Below are 18,240 nucleotides of genomic sequence, written 5' to 3' on the forward strand. Positions count from 1 at the left end.
GAATGCAGGAATGAACTGGCAGACAATAATAACATAGCATAATAAGCATGTTCCTTAAAAGAAGGTAAAGTTCCCAGAAGATTGTGAAAAAAGCAAAATATAGTACCGTATATATAAAGGAGGGAAATAAAGAAGAACCTACCAACAACTATAGACCAGTCTCTCTAAACAAGTACACAATAGCAAAAATATGTGAAAGAATTATCAAAAGTAGATGGGTAAAATACTTGGAAAAAAACAACGTATCTAAATCACAAGGCAATTTTGGATTCAGACAAGGATACGATCATGCGTCACCAATTTAATATGTTTCTATTCAAAGGCTAATAGATATTAATACAAGAAAGAGCATGGATGGGCTGATTGTGCATTTCTAGGACCTAAAAAAAAGCTTTTGACAAAGTCCCACATTAAGAAGTTGCTTAAGAAATTAGAATTATGAAGGAGGGAATACAAGGTAAAATTGCTAAATTGGATGGAAGACTTTTTGCAAGAAAGAAAGGAAAAAATGCGAGTTAGTGATTAAGAGATCAGCCCTCAAAATGGAATGAGAGTAATAAGCGGTGTTCCCGCAGGGAAACAAGTTCTGCCCCCAATAATGTTTGCCTTATATATATTAATGATATGGATGAAGGAATTGAAAAGCTATATGAGCTTCTTTGCAAGATGATTGCAAAATTACTGAAAATGAGTGAAAAAACTGAAGAAGATTGTGAAATCACTACAGAGAGATCCTAAATAAAGTACAAGAATGGAAGTAGGAATGGTGGTGAGATGGAGTTCAATACAAAAAAGTGTAGTATAATGGAATTTGGAAAAAGCAAAAACAGAATAACAGGATCATATTAATTTAGGAGAAGAAGGAATAAAAAAGAGTAGAAAATGAGAGGGATCCTGGGAGTCATTGTTATGTATAATATGTCACACTTGAGAAACATATAAATAAGATTTTTGGAGAAAACTTATAATTTAATATAGAACAATCAAAGTGGCATTTACATTACCTGGATGAAGAAATGGTGCAGGAAAATCCTAGTCACCCTGGATATGGACCAAGATTGGAATATGCAGCAACAATATGGTCACCACAGTACAAAAAAATGTATAAAAAAACTTGTAAATGAATACTAAAGAGCAATTACTAAAAACTTGGCACCAACAACTCTCAAAAATATCATATGAAGAGGGAGACTACATAAAAAACTTAAAACTAACAGACACTAGAGCAAAGAAGAGAGAGAGGAGATTTGGATAGCTATTTACAGGAATCATGAAAGGCATAGAAATTACTTGATAGAGAGAATCTGGTTAAAATGGGATGACAGAAATACAAGAGGACACGGAAAGAAAATAAAAAAAAGACAACTATAGGAAGAGATTTGAAAAAAGAAACAGGCTTTCCTCACAGAGCAATAGGACAGTTGGAACAAGTTAGATGAGAAAGATGGTGTGTGCAAAAACAATACATTGAATTTAAAAATAGTTTAGATAAAATGAGATATGAAAGACGGGACCTCACGAGCATAGCTCCCCTTCCCAGTTTAAAAATACAAACTAGGTAAAAACAACTAGGGTTAAATACACACACACACACTTCAGTGAATGGACGGCTTAGAAGACGTTCTGAAGAAAAGTGAAGTCTGTGGATCCCAAACGCAAAGAGAAGTGCCTAGTGTTTTTGCAGGGTGGGGGAAATTGCTCGTGGAGTAGTGGGTCGTAGGGAAAGAGGAGAAGGGGAGGGATTACTGAGGGAAATGGAAGGAAATGAGGAGGGAGTAGACTTTGCCCAGCCAGACAAGCGAAAGGTAAACAAAAGACTTAGCGAGGATCAAATGTCTAATAAAAATGTAAAGATTAGAAGTATAGAGAGGAGCAATACAGAAGAAGGTGAGGAGAATATGTTCCAGGGATTTAAAGAGGGTGGGGTACACAACCCCCCCCCCCCCGACTGATAAGACTAGAGGAGAGAGTTGATAAGGTGATCGAGGACTTGGAACGTAAGTTAGGTAATGTAGGACTCCATTTTCCAGAGAATTGAAAGGTTGGAACAACTAGAGAAGGCTAACAGAAACTTAACTGAAGAAATAGAGGACCTAAAAAGACAGTTAGGAAATGTAAAGGAGGAGAATGAGAAATTGAAGAAGAATAGTAAAGAAAATAGAGAGAAAATAGCTACAGAAGTTAAAAATTGAAAATAACTCAAGAAGGGAATAAGGTTTCATTCACTGACATAGTCAAACAGCAATTGAAAGAACATAATGAAGACTCAGTTATTAAAGTGATGAGACAGAAGGAGAATATAGTAAGAGAATTAGCTGACAAAAAGAAATGTATAATTATATTAGGAATGGAAGAGAAACACAACCCAGATAGAACCACAAGAATCAAGGAGGAAAATGAAAGAGTAAGCAGTTTATTAAAATTAGTCCAGGAAGATGAACCAGAAATTATAAAGGAAATTGAGGAAAAATTCAGACTAGGAAAATATAGTACAGATAAGACCAGACCAATTAAGATTAAATTCAGGTCACAAACAACGGCAGAGAAAATTCTATCCAAGACAGGGAAACTAGCAACAAATGATCAATATAAAAAGGTATGGATAAAAAGAGAAATGAATAAGGAGGAAAGAGAGGCAGAAAAGAAGAAAAGAATTGAAGCTAAGGCAAAAAACGAGGAAAGAACGGAGTCAGAGAAAGAGAGATTCTATTGGAGAGTAGTGAACATGAAAATAAAGCAGTTTGACATACTAAAGAAAAACATAAGGGAAACAGAGAACACAATGGAAGTGGCAGAAAACTAAGAGTGTCTTACACAAATATAGATGGATTGATAACAGGATTGAATGAACTGAATGATTATTTGAAAGAAAAAGAACCGGACATAATGGGAATTGTAGAAACAAAATTAAAAGGCCCACTACCACCCAACAGTGTAGGACATGATACATACAATTATTGGATTAGAAACAGAGAGAAAAAACAAGGGGGTGGAGTTATGTTCCTGACTAAGAAGGATATAAACGTGAAAGGTGTCATATATGGAAAGAATACAGTAGAGATGATTATGATAGAAGTGGAAGACCGAGATAAGAAGAGCAGAAAATTTGTGATCAATTATGTGCCTCCGAAAACAGCCTCATGGGAGGAGAGTGAACATAAAAGTATGTTAGAGGACACAAAGATAGCATTAACTAAAATAATGGAAGACGGAGGAAGAATAGTTATGATGGGCGACTTTAATTGCAAAGAAATCTGCTGGGAAGAAATGACAGTAAAGAGTGGTGATGACTCATGGGGAAATGCTCTACTTGAGATGATTACTGACCATTCAATGACACAATGGATACAGGAGAACACTAGGTATAGAAATGAAGAAGAGCCATCGAGACTAGACCTAATAATTACATCTGAACCTAGAATAGTGGACAAAATTGAATATAAAACACCAATAAGTAAAAGTGACCACATATTGATTGAACTGGAACTTAATGAAGAAAAATATATGAAAAGAAATGAACAATATAGAAAAGGAAGAATGATGTATGAAAAAAACAAACTTTGATAAAATAAGAGAATTCTTCCAACAAGAAAACTGGGAAGAAATATACAAAGAAGAAACATCAGTAGAAGAGAAATGGAATATCTTGACAAAAATTTACAAAAAAGGAGTGGAAAAGTATGTCCCAAGACAAAAACAAGAAAAAGAATATGTAAAATGCTGGTACAACAAAAGTTGTAGGGAGTTAAAAGACAAAAGAGACAAAGCCTGGACCAGATGGAAAAAAGACAGAAGACCTGAAAAATGGAAAATATATACTGGTTATAGAAATGAATATGTACAAAAGTGCAGAGAGGAAAAAAGAAAATATGAAAAAGATGTTATAGAAAAGTGTAAAGATCAACCAAAACTATTCTACAGATTTGTAAACAATAAACTGAAAAACAAACAAGACTTGGAGAAATTAAGACAAGGAGGAGTTGAATACACTGAGGAAATGGAAATGGCAGAAATTATGAACAAACATTTTAAATCAGTGTTTACAAGGGAAAATATACAACCTGAAGAGAACGAATGGAAAGAGAAAGTCCCCCCCTATGGAAGAAATAGAAGTAACAAAGAATGAAATATTAACACACTTGGGTAATTTTGATGTCAGAAAATCGCATGGGCCAGATGAAATAGCAAACTGGATTCTGAAAGAATGCAGGAATGAACTGGCAGACAAAATACATAGCATACTAAACAGTTCCTTGAAAGAAGGAAAAGTTCCAGAAGATTGGAAAAAAACAAATATAGTACCTATATATAAAGGAGGAAATAAAGAAGAACCTACCAACTATAGACCAGTCTCTCTAACAAGTACAATAGCAAAAATATGTGAAAGAATTATCAAAAGTAGATGGGTAAAATACTTGGAAAAAAACAACGTACTAAATCCAAGGCAATTTGGATTCAGACAAGGACGATCATGCGTCACCAATTTAATATGTTTCTATTCAAGGCTAATAGATATAATACAAGAAAGAGATGGATGGGCTGATTGTGCATTTCTAGACCTAAAAAAAGCTTTTGACAAAGTACCACATAAGAAGTTGCTTAAGAAATTAGAATATGAAGGAGGAATACAGGGTAAATTGCTAAATTGGATGGAAGACTTTTTGCAAGAAAGAAAAATGAGAGTAGTGATAAGAGATCAGCACTCAAAATGGGATGAAGTAATAAGCGGTGTCCCGCAGGGAACAGTTCTGGCCCCAATAATGTTTGCTATATATATTAATGATATGGATGAAGGAATTGAAAGCTATATGAGCTTCTTTGCAGATGATGCAAAACTACTGAAAAGAATGAAAACTGAAGAAGATTGTGAATCACTACAGAGAGATCTAAATAAAGTACAGGAATGGAGTAGGAAGTGGGAGATGGAGTTCAATACAAAAAAGTGTAGTATAATGGAATTTGGAAAAAGCAAAAACAGAATAACAGGATCATATAATTTGGGAGAAGAAGGAATAAAAAGAGTAGAAAATGAGAAGGACCTGGGAGTCATTGTTATGAATAATATGTCACCTGAGAAACATATAAATAAGATTTTTGGAGAAACTTATAATTTAATAAGAACAATCAAAGTTGCATTTACATACCTGGATGAAGAAATGGTGAGGAAAATCCTAATCACCCTGATAAGACCAAGATTGGAATATGCAGCAACGATATGGTCACCAAGTACAAAAAAATGTATAAAAAAACTTGAAAGAATACAAAGAGCAATTACAAAATTGGCACCAACACTCTCAAAACTATCATATGAAGAGAGACTACAAAAACTTAAACTACAGACACTAGAGCAAAGAAGAGAGAGAGGAGATTTGATAGCTATTTACAGAATCATGAAAGGCATAGAAATTACTGATAGAGAGAATCTGATAAAATGGGAGGACAGAAATACAAGAGGACACGGAAAGAAAATAAAAAAAGACAGCTATAGAAGAGATTTGAAAAAGAACAGCTTTCCTCACAGAGCAATAGACAGTTGGAACAAGTTAGATGAGAAAGTGGTGTGTGCAAAAACAATACATGAATTTAAAAATAGTTTAGATAGAATGAGATATGAAGACGGGACCCCACGAGCATAGCTCCCCTTCCCGTAAAATACAACTAGGTAAATACAACTAGGTAAATACACACACACACACACACCCAAAGGGCTTTCCCCAAATAAAGGAGATGGTTAAGTCAAAGTACACACCTATATCATAAGCAGATAACTGTGCGGAATGCAACACTTCACCCCATACTCTACAACACATTGTGGAAGACTGCAGTGTACACAATCACACACGACAATAACACAATATACACTCTATAAAGGGTTTGTGGGAAAACCCCATTTCAGCAATGGCATTCTCTAGGGAGATGAGACTGCCCGGCCAGACAGTCTAGGCAACAACAATAACAACAAATAAAACTTGTTCAGCCACCCCTCCTATCTCTGCTTTGAGAATGAAGGGTCACCCTGTTCCCTATTACACTGCTTTTGTTAAAGCAATACAACAAGGCACAGCTCTTCCACTGGAGGGCCTGACAGTCATAGCCGGTTTATCCCTATCACTTCACTGTATGGTGGCACCTCTCCTCACCCTCTCAAAATAGATCATGAAACAGATGAGGAAAATATTCCTTTGGGATTCACTCCTATCTTTAGCATTCTTTCTTCCCTGCTCAAAGACTCTTCATGTGCATCCAAAACTCACTTCATCCCATCCATCCATCTCATTCTTGTTCCTCTCATACTCACTCCATCCATTTGTGCTCTCCACACTCTTTGCTGGGTTAGAAATAATGCAGCAAGATTTAGCACTCCCACTGCCTCATTGCATGGCAACACACATCCCTCATCCACTCTAGAAATCATAGAGCAGACAAAAAGATATCCCTATAAACTATACCAGTTTCTCATCTATTCACAATTGCTTTCCACTCACACTTCCCCCCTCCCCTCCTTTTTGCCCAATCCATGCATCCCATTCTTGGTCTTTCCCTCAAGTTACCTCCATCCACCCCTGTCTAACACACTTTTTTTTTTCCCAGTATGTCCTCGTTCTTACCATATTCCAAACCATCCCAATGATTTTTTTTTTTTTTTTCTTAACCCTATCTACCCGGTCTTTTTGTTTTTACCCCTATTCTTCTAAAATGTTTGTTGATTGCATTTAGTGCCCCAGTACAGATAGTTTTCAAAGTAGTCTAACAACAACCTAGATCATGGTTCATGTCACATATCCATGTCAGTTTTCAGCAAAACATGTACATATCAAAAAGCCTTTTATAAGAGGGTTGGTCAAGCCAGAGCGTACACCCACCCTGTTGTGCTTTGAAAATTGATATATGTACAATAAGTTAAATCAGAGAAATTAGATCTACTAGGTCATTCTATTTGTCTATAATATATTGTGATTCTATATTGTGTGTAGTGCAAAAGGGAAGCTGGACTTGCTGACCTGTAGTGTGACTTTCAGTGTCTCAGTCTTCAGCTCTTCCTTGTTTGTAAGCTTCAAAGGGATCTATGAAAATAATGATATCTCACCATATGTGTATGACTTGTCCTTAAAGTGGTTAGTTTAACCTTTGGTATGAAATTTGGCTATTGACAAGAAAAACATGAGGCATTATTTCAATCTTCACATAATTTCTGTTTCAACATTCATTAATAGTAGATCTACTCATTTGCAGATGGAAATTCTATACAGAAGATTTTGACATTAGCTTTGGTGTATCACGTCAGTGTGCTGGTCAGGAGGAACCAGAAGTAGTAGTTCCTTTCCAGAGGGTCAATTCACAGCTTGTGACTGAAGAAGGGTGTCTGTACTGCACAGAGCCTGGCAAATGTAAGTATCTTCATTTTTATTTTCATTCAGTTGTAGTATGAGGGGATGGAGAGGGGGGGTCGCCGATTTAATGAAGCAGCCTTGCTGTGGATGTGCTTGTCTTGTGACACTGCTTCTGACCCAGGGCAGTGGACAACATGCAGGGATGACCCATCATCCAGGAGGTACCAAGATAAGAGGGAGGATAGAGGGAGTGGTGTGTATTAGGGATGGAATGGGTGGGGATGGTTTTTATGCCTTTGTTTTTTGGCTACCTCCCTTGTAAGGGGGGAAAAAGCCTTTAGTATATGTATGTATGTATGTATATAGTATTCAGGAAAGAAGCCATGCTCATGGGTCATGTTTCTTTTATATTATCATATCAAGCCTGAAGAGCAGTAAGAAGTATGTCAGAAGACTACCAGTTTATTTTATCATTGTATTGGATATGTATATGATTTTTTGTCATTAATATAACTGAGAGGAAGATGTGTTTAGTTTTGTTCTATTGTACTAGATATTGATAATTTCATTTTTTACTGTCCAAATTAAGTTCCATAAAAATTTTAAAGTTCACAGTCTATTACAATTATTCTGTTTATAACTGAGAGGAGATATATTTAGTTTTGTTTTAGTACCCTAAGTTTCTATTATTCTAAAGAGAAGGCTATACAAGTATGAGGGGTGATTGTGCGTACAGCACTATATGGGACAAAGATTTGAAATGTAACAGAGACAGAAAGAAAAAATTTAAATGTGTGTGAGATGAAGAGTTGGAGAAGTGTTATGGGGGATATGAGGATGGATAGTGAGAAATGAGGTAAGGGTTGGAAAAGGAGGCAGTAGATAGGATTGATCAAAGAATACTGGAATGGTTTGGGCATGTGAAAAGAATGAGTGATAAAAGACTAGCAAAAAAAGTGTGGAAGGCAAAGGTGGATGAAGTAAACTTAAGGGAAAGACCAAGAATGAGATGGATAGATGGGGTGAAGGAAGTCTTGGGTAAAAGGGGAATGTCTGTTGGGCAGAGAAGGGAGAGGACATGAGGTAGGTGTGAGTGGAGGATGGTTGTGAATGGATGATAGGCAATGTAACTTGAAGGAATTTCTCATTTTCTTTATTTACTCATGAATGGAAGAGGAGGGAGTCATCATGTAAATGAATCAGTGTAGATAATCCAGCTTTGGCTGTCGGGCCTTGCTATAGATGTAATGTGCTGTGTCTTGCTGCATTGCCTCTAACCCAGGCAGTGGGTAGGGGGCAGGGATGACCCTTCATCCACAAGGAGTTAAGATATAAAATAAAACAAATGGAGATGGGATGATGGAAGGTGGGTGTGTACCTTATAAAGGAGAAGTGTTTTGATGCATGGATTCAGGTTTTACTGTCCAAATTGAGTTACTGATTATTTTTTTATTTTATTTATTTATTTATTTTTATTTATTTATTTGTTTTATTTATCTATTTTTATTTATTTATTTGTTTTATTTATTTATTTATTTTTAAGATTATAGCTTGTTAAAACTATTTTGCATTTAGCTGTCAGTATAACCAAGAATTTTCTTTTTCTTTCAGATATAATTACCTTTGACAACCAGTACAGTTACATGAGATCAAAAACATTATTCTACAATATTGAAGTTTTACCTCCAACATCATAGACTTGTATTTGGTAAATGAGCTATTCTTCATTCTGTGCACTAATGCCAAGATAAATACAAAACTACAGGATTCAAAATCAGAACTAATATTTTTTTTATATTATGCAGTATTGAAACCAGATTGATATTTGTATTTATATGGGTTGCACATTAGACCAGTAGATACTGTCTTGGACTAACGAACAGGTGGTATTGAGTTTGATTCCTGGGACTCACTGACAGCTTTGTCACATTGGTTCCGAACAACCCTAGCCAAGCATGGAAGCAATCCGACCTCAGAAGAAGAGGAAGGAGGAGAAAAAGTAAGAAAAAAAAAAAAAACTGATAGGACTTTGCCATAACAAGGGTTTCTCACTTCCCACTGCATGAGAGTGGCATGGTGAGTTTTTAGGCAAGTTTATATGTAAAGCATAAACTCTGCCTCTGCCTCTCTTTCATATTCATGTTCTATACATCTCTTATTATAGCTTTTATTCTTTGTCTACCATCCTCTTTAGTAGCAGATACTAGCCACCTGAATATACAGTAACATATTTACCTAATTGTAGTATACAGGAAGAGAGCTATTCTTATTGAGTCCTCTGTCTCTCTCTCTCTCTCTCTTTTTTCCTCATCCATCAAGCTTATTGATAGTTTTAAATTCATTTGCGGTTTAGACTGGACTATGTCCTCTTTTAAGCTGTTCCATAAGATGTTAGGAAGCAGTTTTCCATATAGATGCATCAGTTTGTGGTACAAGAAGAGGATGTAAGGCTAACAACATTAATGAATTTTAGCCAAAGTTTGATAAATGGAGATAAAGAGACAGGGCCTCGTGAGTACAGCTCTGACACCATACTTTACAACTAGGTAAATACAGTACACCATTTGCACAATATTATAAGTGTATATCAGTCATTTTCAGTTGTGTTATAATGCAGGATTTTGCACTAACTCAAGAACATTAGCACATTACAAAGACAGAAATTATTTTAAACACATTCTTAGAAGAGTACAAAAATATATATTAATGCTAATAAGACACAAGTCACCATTTGTATAATAATGTAAGTTTATTTTGGCCATGTTCAGTCATAAAGTGAAATATTTTGTGTTAACTTAGGAACTTCACTATATTGTAATATAGTGGCATATATTTTTCTTGGTTGTAAACATGTTACTATGAAAATGAAGATTTGTTTCATAAACAAGAACTGAGCAAAAGAAGCCATTAAAATATTAGAGGAATTGCTGCAGATATATTTGTTGTGGTCATGTGAAATGATGAAATATTTTGCATTCTCAAGCAGCATTAATATGTACAGTCTTAGATGTATGGTCTTTTTTTTCTAAACCCATTGATATAGGAGTAAAAGATTAATTCAATATATGTCAGTTGAAGAAGAGCAACCTATGAAGTATTTGGATGTGTTGTGGCCTTATGTTTAGCTCTCTCCCTTACTCTTCTCTCTCATTCTTGGAATTTTGCCAGTCAAAATTGGGGTGCTTCCTTGATATCAGTGTGTCTTGGAAGCCATAAAATACAGCAATACATCTGAAATATGTTTTTCTCTCGAATCAGCAAAGAGGGAAAAAAAAATTCTTATGTGCACATTAACAAGAAGACTCAGGACTAATGGCTTAAAGACATTGTGAATATGTTGAAGAAGGAGAGCTTGAGTGAAGGGAGTTCTAATGTGAGCCTCCAAGAGGCTGTGAATTTAACATGTCTTTCTTTGTGTTGTGGAGGGCAGTGGTACCACATACAAGCACTTTCAGTTGCAACCACTTTATTAAAGAAATTAGATGGATATGGAATTATTAATGGCAGAGGAGGATTGTTTATATTTAAATGTAAATAATTTTCATAAAGTAATATTCTGGCTAGATAATTACAACTAAAACCAGTGATGGGTACCTGTTTGTAGTGGTCCAGCAAAGTGGACAGCAGAGTGAATAATTTCCTTGCTACCCACTTTCAAAACCTGTCGCCATCCTTCCCTCCATCTGGAGGTGCAGCTGTAAGGGGCTGATACTTAATCTCCAGACTGGGCTCATAATCTCTATCAACTTCAAATACATTACTTCCACCTTTTCACATATGGAAAGCTAACAACAGCTAACTACTCCTCTCCTCTTTCTCCTTGAATTTTCAACTGGTGAAACGGAATCAGTCTCTTACTAATAGAACACAGACAGCAGTCCAAAGTGTCTTCCCACATAGATCTATGGGAGGGCCTGAGGACTGATGCCAGTCATTGTGGGGCTGTAAAATTCCATTCACTGGAACTTTAGGCAACAAGTGTTGTTACTATTTAAAACTTCTTGTATATACTTCTAGTATAACCTCACCCTATATCACTACATAAAAATATATCGTCCTATATGCTTAACTATATATGTCTAACAGGACAGAGATGTTCTTGGTGTCCCATGCTTACTTGACCCCAGTAAGATTTCAGTGGTTATGTTATCATGGTAGTGCACAAGGAAGGTTGATGTCTCCTTGCAACCAATTAAAAAATAGAAATATTTATACACTTTGGCTGTATAATTCACTAGACTTTTTGTGCTATATTGATAGAGATGAACATCATTAGGGTTTACATGGTTCATTTACTTACGAGTTTTCTGTCACATTCCTTTGAGATTACTAGTGTGAGGAAGTGACCTTAACTCAACTGTAAACATTTAAGAACAGAAGAGCTATTATATACCAGTTCAGTTACCCCATGGCTTGTTACCATTTGCCTTTGTATCAGTGCAGCTGAAGCTTCTGACTGCAAATGTGTATATATAGTATAAATTAGATATGTATATAATAAGTAAGAGTTGTACATATTGTAGAAATTAACTTTTTCTTCTCTGCCCTTTACATGGGATCAACATTCTGTTTGTCAACAACCTCACCTCTATCTTCTGGTGCTGCCTTGAGAGGCTAGCACTCTGTCTGTAGACCAGACCCAAGATCTCTTCCTATCAATTTCAACCATATTTCTTCCATTTTTCACTTAAGGAAAGTTAACACTGAGCAACTGCTCTCCTACTTATATAAGCTGGTGACATAGAAACAGTCCCACAGTTATACAACACAGAAAAATTATTATTTTCAGAGATCTGTAGGAGGGTCAAGAACTGTTGCCATCTGCTTTGTGGCTATAGGTTTCCAGTCACTGAAACTTGAGGGAGCAATAATTATGATCATGCCACTTGCAGTTTAGTTTTGTCTGTACAAAATATTTTTAATTGTTTGACTATGATTCATTTAGAAATTTTGTTAATGAAGGAAAATGTAATTATTGCAGGGTTTGTATATGAACTTCCTTACATAAGTTGAGTACAGGTATAATGAAGCTCTTTGTTGATGATTTTTGTTATATATTGGAAAACTATATGATTTAAACATCTGTCTATCTATATCCCAAGGGCTTCTTTCCCCATATAAGGGAGGTACAGTAGCCAGTCAAGGCACACACCTACTACCACCCATTCCATACCCATCCACCACCCTTGTTACCCTCTCATTTTAGCTCCTTGTGGATAAATAGCCATGCTTGTCTCCTGCCCACTGCCTGGATCAGAACCAATGCAGCAAGACACACTACATCCAAAGCAGGGCCACTTCACTTACACAGCAACCCTCCCTCCTCATCCCCTTATGCAGAAAATAGATAAGAAGGGGAGAAATCCTTTCAGGTTTTATTGAAATATCATCCACACACAACCATTCTCCACTTGCCCCTAAACATACCTGCATTGTAGAAAATCTAAGTTTTTGTGGTGCAAAAGAAAATTATAAATTAAACTCTTGAGGTCAGATGGATGTAAATTTCAAATCATATTACATAAAAAGTCATGACACATTTACAGTACAACAGATTATATTGACAAAAGTAGATACATTTTCACCTGTCTGTTCATCACAGAATGTTCACAAAAAGACCATGTGCCAGGAGGCACAATTTTCATTAATCTCAGGAAGCAGTTACATGAAACAAATCAATATCTAATGAAGGTTGTATACCCATGGTACTGTATGGACCAGAAACTTTGAATAAGTTTCTTCCAAGAGAGATCCATGAAAGGTTCTGAGCACCATTGCTACCCACTGTGGAGTTGCAGGTTTTCCACTTGGTGAAACTAGAAGCAACTATTCTCAAACAAATTCTCCTTGTTTTATGCTCAAAGATTAATGTTTTAAAGAAGAGATGTTGTGTTTAGTTCTGTAATAAAGATATTTCATAAGTAAAGCAGTTCTTCTGAACACGTGTTGTATTAATCATGTACTGAAAATAGCAGAGGATGATTACAGTGGAGAGAGTACTGTATTAGTGACTGAAGTATTTGAACTTGGTTTGACATTTGTAATTAGAATTTGCTCTTAGTTTGTTTTTATGGCAATAAGAATGTACTGTACTTAAGAACTGAAAATGTATTCTATCTATATACCAAGGGCTTTTTTCCCCTTACAAGGGAGGCACCCAAGTCAAAAGGCAAGTACCCACTCCCACCCATTTCACTTACACTCATTCCACTCCCATCCACCACCATTTCTTCCCTCTCATCTTTGCTCCTCATGGATGATGGGTCATCCCTGTATCCCGCCCCCTGCCCTGGGTCAGAAGAAATGCAACAAAACAGCACTTCACAGCAAAGCCACCTCACTTAATCAGCGACCCCCCCCCCTTTTTTTTCCATCTCCACATGCAGAAAAAGAAGATGGGGATCCCTTTGGGCTGCATCAAACTATTATTCATGCATAACCACTCCCTACCCTCTCCACCCCCCTGTTATGTAAGAAAATGATAAATATAAGTTTAGTTTAAACAACTCCTCTGTCAATCTTATGATGTGATTTTTCCAATTATTGGTGTTTACTGTTATTAGGAAGCCTGTGTGTAATAACAGGTAGTGTTCTTTGTCCAAATATAGGGGGTCTGGGTTTGATGCTCAGAAAGTGCTAGGTAATTGTTTGTCACACTTTTGTGGTTTCCCAACCTTTATCTGCAATGGCAAATATTAGAGGTGCTCTAGACCAGTGTTAAATTCAGTGCTAGCTCCTAAGTAGTATGGTTGAGCTGATTACTGTACACTGGTTTCAGACTACATTCACGACCACAGCCAGTCCAACACATCAAACACCCCACATGCACTCAGCACCATACATACAACCTTACCAAACAAGATTAAACAACCATGGTGAGGTACAAAAGCTGTGTGTACCTACCATAATTGTTTTTACCTAATTGTAATATATAGGAATAGAACTATACTCATGGAGTCCTGTCTCTTCTTCTCTGACTACCTAGTTTGAATTTGCTTATGGCTTTAGCCTGGGTTATATCAACTAAAGTTTTGCAGGAGTTGGTGCATCTGAATAGAAAACTGCATTTCTTTAGACTTTTGTGTGCATTTTAGATATACACTTTAGATTTTTCTCAGTTTGTTCCCATGACCTTGCAAAAAAAATTCCCATTCTTGACCATGAAATCCTTTCTTTCAATTTTATTTGCTCCCTTTAATGACCTGAACACTACTATCAAGTCGCCTCTTTCTCATTTTTCTGTCAATGATGACAGGCCCAATGCTTTCAATCTCTTTGATTTGATCACATCATTATTCTTTCCATTTAGTTGGCTGCTGTATTTTGTATTCTCATCTTGTTTATGTCCATCATTTCATGAGGACACCACAGCATTGCTGCATATTCCAGTCCAAAGTGGATCAGGCAGTCTGTGATCTTTTCATCATCATCTTATTCACATAGTGAAAAACTATGTTTATCAACAATGTATTATCATCCTCCAGCAGATATTCCTGTGATGTATTAGACCATTAAGGCTGAACTAATTTACCTAGTTGTACCTAGTTGTATTATACGGGAAGGGAGTTATGCTTGTGGTGACCCGTCTGTATCTCTCAGCATCAAGTTTTTTTTTAATCTTGAATAGTGTTTGTACACACTGTTTCTTTGTCCAATTTGTTCCAAGTATCTATCATTCTGTGTGGGAAGCTTTTTTTTTCAGATCTCTTCTGTAATTATCTTTTTTTAGGTGTCTTTTTATGTCCTCTTGTTTTTCCATTGTCCCATTTCAATAAGTCATTCTTATCTAAGATTTCCATTCCCTTCATAATTCTATAGATAATAAGTCTCCTCTTTCCCTTCTTTGTTCCAGAGTTGGTAATTCCAATTTGGACAGTCTTTGTTCATATGTCATTTTGGAAAGAGTTGTTGCCAGTTTTGTTGTTGCTCTTTGTATTCTTTCTAACTTCTTTATATTCTTTTTGGTACTGGGTGTCCATAGTGTTGCTGCATACTCGAGTTTTGGTCTTGTTAGTGTAGTTAAAATTTTGTTGTCATTTCCTCATCCAAATAGGCAAATGCCACTTTTATTGACCTCAGTAAATTATAGGTTTCTCTGACTATTTTATTAATATGCTTATCTGGTGTCATGTTTTTGCTGATCATCACTCCAAGGTCTTTTTCCGAGTTTACTTTTTTGACCTCTTCTTCACGATATTCTGTTTTTACTTTTTCCAAATTCCATTATACTACATTTCTTGATATTGAATTTCACTTCCCACTTTTGAGTCCATTTCCAGGCCTTGTCCAAGTCTTGTTGTAAAGAGTTGCAATCCTCCATTTTTACTTTCTTTAGTATTTTTACGTAGTCTCCAAAGAAATTCATATAACACTACTCCTTTGTCCATGTCATTTATGTTTATAGCAAACATGATCGGGGCCAGTACTGATCCCTGCGGAACACCACTTATCATTTCTTCCCAATTTGAGAATTTCTCTAATTACTCTCATTTTTCTCCCAGTCAGGAAGTCTTTCATCCAGTCCAATAATTTTCCTCTGATGCCACCTATTGATTCTATCTTGTTAGTTTATTGTGTGGTACCTTATCAAATGCCTTTTATAGGTCCAGAAAGGCAGTCTGCCCAGCCATCTCTCTCTTGTATTATGTCTATTAATCTTGAGTAGAAGCAGATCAAGTTTGTTGTACATGGTCTTCCTTGTCAGAATCCAAATTGATATGGATTCAGTATAGTTTTTCTTCCAAATGTTTAACCCACCTATTTTTGACTACCTTTTCGCAAATTTTTGCTACTGTGCTTGTCAAGGAGACCGGTCTGCAATTTGATGAGTCTTCCTTGTTTCCTCCCTTATAAATTGGTACAAAGCATTCTTCCAGTCCTGTGGCACTTTTCCTTCTTTAAGTGAGAATTTAATAATATTGTATATTTTGTCTGTTAATTCTTCCATGCATTCTTTCAGTATCCAATTTGCAATTCCGTCTGGACCATGTGATTTTCTGACGTCAAGGGTTTTGATTTGGTCCCTGATTTTTGTGTTACAATTATTTCTTTCATTGAGGGGGATCTCTCTCTCTATATATATATATCCTCACAGTTAGGTGAGTTTTCTATCGTAAATACTGATTTGAAATGGTTGTTCATAATTTCAGCCATTTCCAGTTCTTCTGTATATTCATGTTTACCTTGGTGCAGCTTTTCTATTTCTTATTTGTTCTTTAGTTTGCCAGAACTATTTTACAGGTATGTAAAATACCTGTAAAATAGTTTGGGTTCTTCCTTGCATTTTTCTATTATTATTTTTTTCTTCATAGTTTCTCTTTTCATCTCTGCATATCTTTACATACTCATTTCTTAGTTTGATGTACATCTGCCATTTGCTTGTTTTCTTGTCTCTTTTCCATTTCTTTCAAGCTTTGTCTCTTTTATCCTTAGCCTCGCTACACCTTTTGTTGTACCAGCTTTTTTATATGTTCTTTCCATTTTTTGTTGTGGTATGTATTTATTTACTCCCTCATTGTAAATTTCTTTTAGTATATTCCATTTCTATTCCATCCCTGTTTCTTCATTTAGGAATTTTTCCCAGTTCGTGTTGCGAAAGAATTTTTTGAGTTTCTCAATTTTGTTGTTGTTGTACATTAGTCTTCTTATTCTATGTTTATCATTTCTGCTTTGATCCATTTGCTCTTTCAACTCAAATTCTATTAGCACTTGGTTACTCTTTCCTATTGGAGTTTTGTAATAAATTTTATCGACAGTTTCAGGCTCTGTCATAAGTATTAAGTCCAGCCTTGATGGTTCTTCACTACCTCTGTATCTGGTATTTTCCCTTATCCACTGAGTCATTGTGTATTCAATGGTCATGTCGAGCAGGACATTGTCCCTGAGTTCCTCTCCACCCTTCACTGTCATTTCCTCCCAACATATTTCTTTTGAATTAAAGTTAACTATAATTACTGTATTTCCTCTGTCCTTCAGTATATTAGTTAATTCATATTTTGTATCTTCTAATATTTTGGAATGATCACTTTCTGTCCAGGACTGTGTTTTGGGGGGCATATACACCACTACAAATTTTCTACTCTTCATATGTTTGCTTTCAACTTGTATCATAATTGATTCTACATTATTTTTTCCTTCAGTTATTTTTGTTACATTTAAATCTTTATTTGTCAAAATTAATACTCCGCCACCCTGTTTATCATTATCCTTTCTATTATTTGTCCAGCAGTTGTATAAACCTTGTCCCACAGTGTCGGGTGGTGGAGTACACTTTGATTTAGTTTCCACTATTCCCATTATGTCTGGTTTTTCTAAGCCCAGGTAATCATTTAATTCATTTATTCCTGAAGTTATTCCATCTATATTGGTATAAGCTATTTTTAATTTCCTTTCTCCTCATCTTTTTCTGTCTTCTTTGTTTCCTTTTTCCTTATATACCATTTTCACACCCAAAATTTTTTTTTTTTTTTTTTTTTTTTTTTTTTTTTTTTTCCCAGTTTCAGTTCTCTTTTCATACATGCCCAAAAGGTGTTGGGAAGTAATTTTCCGTATAGAAATGTCAAAGAAACAAAATAGAGGAAATAAGGGACACTATGATTTTATTTAATCAGTTTCATTAATGGAGATGTAGAGATGGGACCCCATACATAGCACCTACCCTGTATGATATAGTTAGTTAAATATACACTATTATTAGTATAGTATATGAGTTAGGAGTATTGTTATTGTGATAAATATCTATATAGAATAGTTGACCATGAGGTAATCATTATGGGTATTTTTGTTTGGGTGATAGTTCTCATTTGAATGTCATAATGACATAATATGCAACAGATTTTCTCGCTGTTATTGAAATGAAATAAGGCTGTGGAAAAGAGGAAACATGTTTTAAGAAAGTAGAGAATTCATA

At 35.6% G+C, this 18,240-nt stretch overlaps 1 protein-coding gene across 1 annotated transcript in view; it reads left to right on the top strand.

Annotated features, from left to right (window-relative positions):
* Positions 1-17,820, top strand: part of LOC143037372 (SEC14-like protein 2) — a 40,118-nt gene extending 22,298 nt beyond the window's left edge. Inside the window, exons 2-3 of the mRNA XM_076205510.1 lie at positions 7,234-7,388; positions 8,943-17,820. Of these exons, the coding sequence (XP_076061625.1) occupies positions 7,234-7,388; positions 8,943-9,028 (241 nt within the window). The 3' untranslated portion in view covers positions 9,029-17,820. The remainder of the gene's footprint in view (positions 1-7,233; positions 7,389-8,942) is intronic.
* Positions 17,821-18,240: the final 420 nt, after the last annotated feature.

Source organism: Oratosquilla oratoria, chromosome 22, assembly GCF_046742065.1.
Source record: "Oratosquilla oratoria isolate Oo_2021 chromosome 22, ASM4674206v1, whole genome shotgun sequence".
NCBI classification, from domain to species: domain Eukaryota; kingdom Metazoa; phylum Arthropoda; class Malacostraca; order Stomatopoda; family Squillidae; genus Oratosquilla; species Oratosquilla oratoria.